This window comes from Strongylocentrotus purpuratus, unplaced genomic scaffold, assembly GCF_000002235.5.
Source record: "Strongylocentrotus purpuratus isolate Spur 01 unplaced genomic scaffold, Spur_5.0 spur5_scaffold_13, whole genome shotgun sequence".
Classification (NCBI taxonomy): domain Eukaryota; kingdom Metazoa; phylum Echinodermata; class Echinoidea; order Camarodonta; family Strongylocentrotidae; genus Strongylocentrotus; species Strongylocentrotus purpuratus.
The window spans coordinates 34772701-34779848 of NW_022145598.1; the positions used below are offsets into that span (position 1 = coordinate 34772701).

The 7148-nt window shown below is 39.9% G+C and overlaps 1 protein-coding gene across 1 annotated transcript in view; it reads left to right on the forward strand.

Annotated features, from left to right (window-relative positions):
* Nucleotides 1-840: 840 nt before the first annotated feature.
* The window catches only part of gcm (glial cells missing-like protein), a 6667-nt gene continuing 359 nt past the window's right edge, over nt 841-7148 (forward strand). The window contains exons 1-6 of the mRNA NM_214661.1: nt 841-1252; nt 1608-1752; nt 3399-3593; nt 4231-4376; nt 4727-4928; nt 5611-7148. The exon at nt 5611-7148 is cut by the window's right edge and continues 359 nt beyond it. Of these exons, the coding sequence (NP_999826.1) occupies nt 1058-1252; nt 1608-1752; nt 3399-3593; nt 4231-4376; nt 4727-4928; nt 5611-7112 (2385 nt within the window). The 5' untranslated portion in view covers nt 841-1057 and the 3' untranslated portion in view covers nt 7113-7148. The remainder of the gene's footprint in view (nt 1253-1607; nt 1753-3398; nt 3594-4230; nt 4377-4726; nt 4929-5610) is intronic.

Sequence of the window (7148 nt, forward strand, 5' to 3'; positions counted from 1 at the left end):
TTTTTTTTTTTGTCCTGGTTTTTTTTTTCTGATTTGTTATGTTTTATTAGTTATGTTTTATTACTTCCCCTACATCCTTCTCGATTGCTACAACGGATGGTCATCATTTTTTTTTTATTGCAATATAAGTAATCAACATTACGTTTGACTTTTTGGATACCTTTTTATAAGTGAAAACGAATGTATACTGTCAGGAGAATAAACAATTAAACAGATGAAAACATGGAAAAGGAACATCCAGAAGCTAAAATAAACCCAGAGTAAGTGTCGCTAGAGCGAATGGTGCTTGAATCAGCATTGTTGTATTAATATGATAATTTTATAAGGGCCAACACATTCTGTATATATAAGTCTTTACACAGAGTGCAGAAAACTGATCTTTTGATTCGATCTCGCCGTGAATCTGATCTAATAGCTTATCTTGCTCGCTTCAAAATACAGTCCTTGGATTTTGGCACGAGCGCGAGACCCAGCGTGCAACCACCTGATGAATTACAGCAAAGTTGGTCCCAAATCTCTCAACACCGCACTAGTCCAAGGTGATTGGTCAACTCCGGTCTAGTGCTCGCGTACTATCGACCAATCAAAGCGCAATCAAAAGCGATTGTAGCTAAATGCGCATGCGTGATAGTCGCGTGCCGCATACGACCACCGGCACCAAGCTAAGCCGGGCAATAAAAAATCCTACACAATGCATTACAGAGGCTTTGAATGTTTAGATGGCTATTAGGTTTGTTTACTCAACTCATAATCCTCTTCTCACCCCTGTACAACCTGTATCCCACCATGGACATAAATAGGAGGGGCACTCGAGATGGGGGATCATTTAGAAGTAGGCCTGGCGACTGATAACCACGCTCAACCATCTGTAATAATCACAACTTTGTCGCAACCTGTTGCTGAGTCCGAGGTTTCGCCACCGCCTTCTTCTCCCCCGCACCTGCAACCTGAGGTGCCGCTGCCGCTTCTACCACCCTCATTGTCTACGCGATCAACCTCCGAATCGACCGACGTCGTTAAATCTTCTTCGACGCGCACCTCGGCCAAACACAGCGCCATGGTGCAGAAGGTTACTCCAAAGCACGAGGTCGAGAGTTTGGGGGCGACTGCTACTGCTTGTGCCGCCGGAGCTGCCGGGTCGGTACCCAAAGCGTCCGCTTCTACCAGATGGCAGGAGAAGGGAACTAGAGGAAGAAGCACCAAATCAGACAGAGACGAATGGAAGAAACTCAAGAAAATCAAAGTTGACAAGGTAAGAATTCACCTATGAAGAATTTTTTTTTTTAATAATTTTTTTTTAAAGACTGTATTTCAACATGGGTGTCTTTTTAAAAGAATTTTAAGAAAGGTGTGACGTGTTACATTTTTTAAATAGTGAAGCATAATTTTCTGGTTAAATAGGATTCGCTGCTTGAAAACGAATATTGGACAGTTGAAGGGCAATGCACTTTTTTGTTGAGGTTTTGAAATAAGAGACGGCTCGAGAGAAAATAATGTGTTCATTTTTTTTTAATGTTTTTTTTTTTAAAACATACTTGAAAGTTGAAGTTAATATACAAGTATTACCCACAATATTCATCATATTATTTGCGCTTTTTTAAATATAGTACGATGACTTCAACGAGTGGATAGATGGTGACGTAACAATGAGATACCTGCCAAAGGACATTGATGCACGCAAACATCTTAGCGGCTGGGCCATGAGAAACACTAATAATCACAACAAGAAAGTCCTCAAGAAATCGTGTCTCGGTAAGTCTCAATTGCATTTGATTTGATTCGATTTAATTTGATTTGTCTCGATTCGATTGGTTTGGTTTGGCTTGGCTAAATACTTTGATTTTATTTGATTCGACGATTTGATTGATTGATTTTTTCCCCCTTTTTTTTTTTTGGGGGGGGGGAGTACCAATAAGGTTGTGAAACGAATGTTATTCTTGCCTAACGTTCATAGTATGCCAAACACATTACAGTCACCTTTGAACCATTTCCTGGTAATAGTTGATCGTCTTAAAATAGCCTATGGTAGTTAATTAGAAATGATTGGGATAAGTTTGAGACAATAAACAAATGTCTAGCTAGAAAAGTTACATCTTTTTAGAAGAAAATAATACCTCGAAATTCAGCTGGATAAAAAGCCTTTCCAAGAAGCAAGACAACCCCAGAGGCGGAAATAGTCTGTTTTTAAATCAATTTTTATGGCCAAATTCTTGGGAAGGGTCTTGATGTAAGCTCGTCTGCAAACGAATTAATACAATAGAAGATTACCTTGTCATTATGGTGTCCTTGAGACGGAAATAAAAACAGTTTTTTTTTTTTTGTATTCTTCTTCTTTTTAACCCACCCCCACTAGTCATAAATGTATCTGTTTTCCATCCAAATTTTACTTGTAATGAATTATGATTTGTAAAACTGTAAGCGATAGAAACGGTTGCAATAATTATCAATGTGGTAACGTATTTGAAATCTCAAGTCAATGAAAATTGAGAAATGTGTCAAAAACATATCTGAAAGTACTTCTTGGATACCAAAGGGGTAATGTAATACAGTACCTTGATGATGAATTGGCCTAAAATAAGAATGGTTTCTTACGAAGAACATTCCCACGGAGGCCTGAGAACGAAGTTCTGGTCCTATTCTTTCTCGGAACATCCGTTATAGACAATACTTCAAATGAAAGCCGAACTGACCAACACCTACAATAGGTGCGCTACTAATCAAAAGGCGAAGGTAGATAATTGGCTCTATGATATAGGCCTAAACCTATACAGGTTGACAATAGCGCTGCAAGTCAAACGTTTTCTACGATTCAATACCGTGCGAATCTCAACGTCGGAACTCTCCTCTACTCTTTGAAAACTGTTGTTTTTTATAGTTGGTATTGTGATGTGTTAAGGCATTTAAGGTATATGAACAGGATACGGTCTTCTTTGAAGACTTTTTTGATATTATTTTCACACGTTTATTTTGGATCGAACAAGATACCAAGAAGCCGAATTGAGAAGGAATGGAGACAATCCAATTTGGACTGTCTCAAAGACGGTTGTTGCTATATGAATTTTTTTCCCCCTTCATTCTTGTAGCGAAGAAGTTTTAAATAAGGAAATTGACAATAATTTGGAAACATCAGTATGTTTCCCTTTCCCAAACATTGTCATAATGAATATCCAATTACAATAATAAATGATAATAATACAACAACAATCCATTTGTGCATGTATAAACTAATTATTCAAAACTGTCTTTCTTACATTATTGATTACTAACTTACTTTGTTACTTACTTACTCATAGTTTCTTACTTAATTAGTTTCTTACTTCGTCAATTATTTACTTAATTAACATTTCTCTATATCAAAATTAAGTAATAATAATTATTATTTTTGTGTCGAATTTCAGGAGTGTTCCTGTGCTCGAAAGGATGCCGAACAAGTTCGGGAGAAATCGTGACTGTTCGGCCAGCCACTTCGGATCGTGCTCGGAAGAAGCAAGGCGATAAGAAATGCCCAAGGACCGGTTGCGATGGCAAACTCTTTCATATGATCTGCGCTGGCAAATCAGGCTACCCTGTCACGCACTTCTGGCGAGTAACTGGTAAGTGAATATTTTTAGCATTTTTTTTCTTCCCTCAAAGTTTCATTGTTAGATAATGTTAATGTCTCATATGTTATCCCTAGCCACTATTCACTGCTCAGGATGTAAAGCAACTATTCAAAAGCAACAAAATAATTATTTATGTCGTCAACATGGTCGTCATAGCTGCTTATTTTGTAAGAACCTCTAAGAATACTTACAGAAGCTTTGGGATTTGTAATGTTTAAGTCTCATGAAAAAATAGAGAAAGCACTTCCCAACATTAACCATGTTTACACTTCTATAAAAAGCTATATTTTCAAGGAAGATTGAAAACGAATTTCGTCTCTACCTTCAAAACATTATAGTTGTATGACAGTAGCTGTTCTGTTCTTGTTACTTTTCTTCTTCTTCTACTTTTTATTCTTCATATTCTTCTTCTTTTTCTTCTTATTTTTCTTTTTCTTCTTCTTCTTCTTCTTCTTCTTCTTCTTCTTCTTCTTCTTCTTCTTCTTCTTCTACCTTGTAGGCCTAATATTATTATTATTATCATTGTTATCGTCATCATCAGCATCATCATCAGTATTATCAATGTTGTTGTTATCACCGTTACATTTAGCACCATCCTCATTATCGTTGTCCCTATCTTTGTTTGTAGATACCGTGATCCTATTCCAATCGAAGGGAGTCCATGATCATCCTCGCCCGGACGTAGTCAAGACTACATCACAAGCCAAGCTAGCTCTACTAGAGTACCATCGTACACACAGACACGAGAGGCCTAAGGAGATATGCAAGAAAGTGGTATGTACTACTTTATCCTATAATATATTTTACTTTCTTAAGAAATGTAATGTTTATTCAACTCTTCCAAAATTAAATACTTTTGTCATTCCTACAGTATTGCTTGGAATAAAGTAAACACCCTAACACCAAGTCACACACTAATTCTACGGAATATTACATGCAGCTACGTGTGAGAGTGTCTACTTTATTTCAAGCAATTATAGGCTCAAACATTTTAGGATGATATGCATAATTGGTAAGACTACTTTATCACCTTCTTTTAAATTGTTTTCTCGAAAGACGTTCTCCAAATATAAAGGAAGCAAACTTTGATTGGTGTATTTATATTCTTTAATTATTTTTAACAGGGTACGCACATTCACAAATCCTTCAACCGAGTTGACCGCGTGGCTCGCCAGCTCCGTGAAGTCCAGAATTCGGATGTATCACAACCAACATCAGAAGTACCCAAAGAACACTACTCTCTCCGCTCACATATCCGTTCATTGTACAGCAATGGAGGACAGCGACAGACTGACATGGATGACCACCCGTTCGCTGCCGGTCAAGGTAAGAAAACGTTTGAAGAAGATGCTCATTTGAAGAAGAATTTTGTTTATAAAGATGCACGATGGCTCAGTGGTAGAACAGTTGTGTTGTAACCCTGAGGTCCTGGGTTCGAAACCAAGTCGAGACGCTAGTACCATTTGATAATGCATTAATCCTTATTATTAAGTCCCTCGGAGAAGACCGTCGAACAATAATTGTGATTGCTTTCCTAAAAACCAGAAGAGGGGATAGTTCGTGTTTTTTTTCTTTGTTTATTTATAGTATATTTATAATTCCTTCCAATGGCGCATGCAGTTTCAACCGTTCACAATTTTAAGTTGAATTACATTTGTAGAATAAATAATGTTGTTATCAAGATGACCAAGGGAATAAAGCGAAATTAGTGCAAACTATCACGACATTATGGACCTAATTGTGATTAAATATTTGTAAACATGGTAGAATTTGTATAGTGTTAACAGTTTACCAAAATTACATGGAAAATTGGTTAGGTAAGACAAAAAGGAAGCGAGAATAATGGCAATTTTGTGCATACTACATCTAGATTAACAGTTTTAACTAAATATTTACATTGAATTTATATATTTTGTCCAAAATAACTTATTATTGCATCATAAGGGTTGTTTTTCTCCAATTATTCAAATGCTAAATCCTTATCATCTCATTATCTTTATAATCACAGGTACCTATCAAACTGCATACAGCAGTCGACAATCTTATGCAAACTACTACCCGACCCAACCCCAGATGGACGGCTGGACTCACTTCAACGCCTCACAGGACGATTATAACACAGCTTTCCAGAGCTACAGACCAGTGGACGGACAACATTCATCGACCACGTCGGGTTATCAGCATCAGACGCCTGGCTACCCGTACAATCCTCCTCTCCATTCCGCTGACGGTACGACCTACGATTACGGGTATGGTGGCAGCGCAGTCATCGCGGCGGCGGCTACGTCATCGGGTGTGCCGAAAGGACACGATGGAATGGACATCGCTGGAGTGCCGACATACCATAACTACCCTGTAGACTCGTCGAATTTCTTAGTGAGCAACCAGTCGAATGGGTTGGAGATGAACCATGTGGTGAATACTGTCTACGGCACGACAGAGTTGACAAGCCCTCAGCAGGGTCATACCATCCTTACGCCGGTGAAGCAGACGGTTATATCCCCGTTAAAGCGACCTGCACCGCCTGATCTTCACTCTCTGCAGGAGACTAAGCACCCTCGTCTGAGCAACGAATCTTCAATCATCGGCGAGACCTCAACCATCAAGCTTGCTGAACATACACCTTCCATCAACATTGATCTCTCAAATTTCTCAGACATTTTCGACATCCCTGCTGCCCTAGGTGATGAAGGACTCGCAGGACGCCCAAAGACACCCGTCTACCAGTCCCTCTCCCCAGCGGTTCCCCTGCGTGATTGTGATGTTGCAGGAACCTCCAGGAAGCCTGAAGATGGGTCTTTGAAAGAGGAGCGCATGTGTTCCAGCGCTTCTCCTGACATGTCGCAACAACACTCGAGCGTTGATGGTAATTCAGCAGTCGCTAGTCCCGCCAGTAGTGTCGGTAGCCATAGTTCTTATGAATCACCTTCATATCATCAACCTGTTCTAACAACTCTCAGTACACATGCACCCCACAGTGTTTCAATCAATGGGCAAGTCACTACAGCGCCCTCTGGGACCAACGAACAAGATGGCAACTTCCTTGACCAACTCGTCTCGCTGTACCTCGGTAAAGAAGAGAAGCCCATCTCAACGCTGAAGAATGAGCTCCAGGTTTACACCGACCCACAATCTGGACAGCGTACCTTGACCTACCGTACCAACGACCAGTCCCATCTCGGTCCAGCTCTGGAACACTTCAGAGCACCAGGACATAGTGGACATCTCGAAGGCTACAGTTTGTACGACCGCACCCAATCTTACAACTCATCCAATGGAGTTATCCCCGTCACAGAAGGTTTGATCAGCCCACTTATGACCGGTCACTTTGACTACACCACATCAATCACTGACTTCTATAACAGTCAGCAAGCCGCCGCTGCTGCTGCCGCTGCCGCTTCTGCAACGACCGACGCGACGCTGTCGAACTTTTCATCCACGAGCCAAGCATCAATGCCGTCTTCCTCATCGGGTTCATTTGGACATACTACAGCCAGATATGTTTTATAATAACTAATTGGTTATCTTTGACGACTGAAGAAAAAA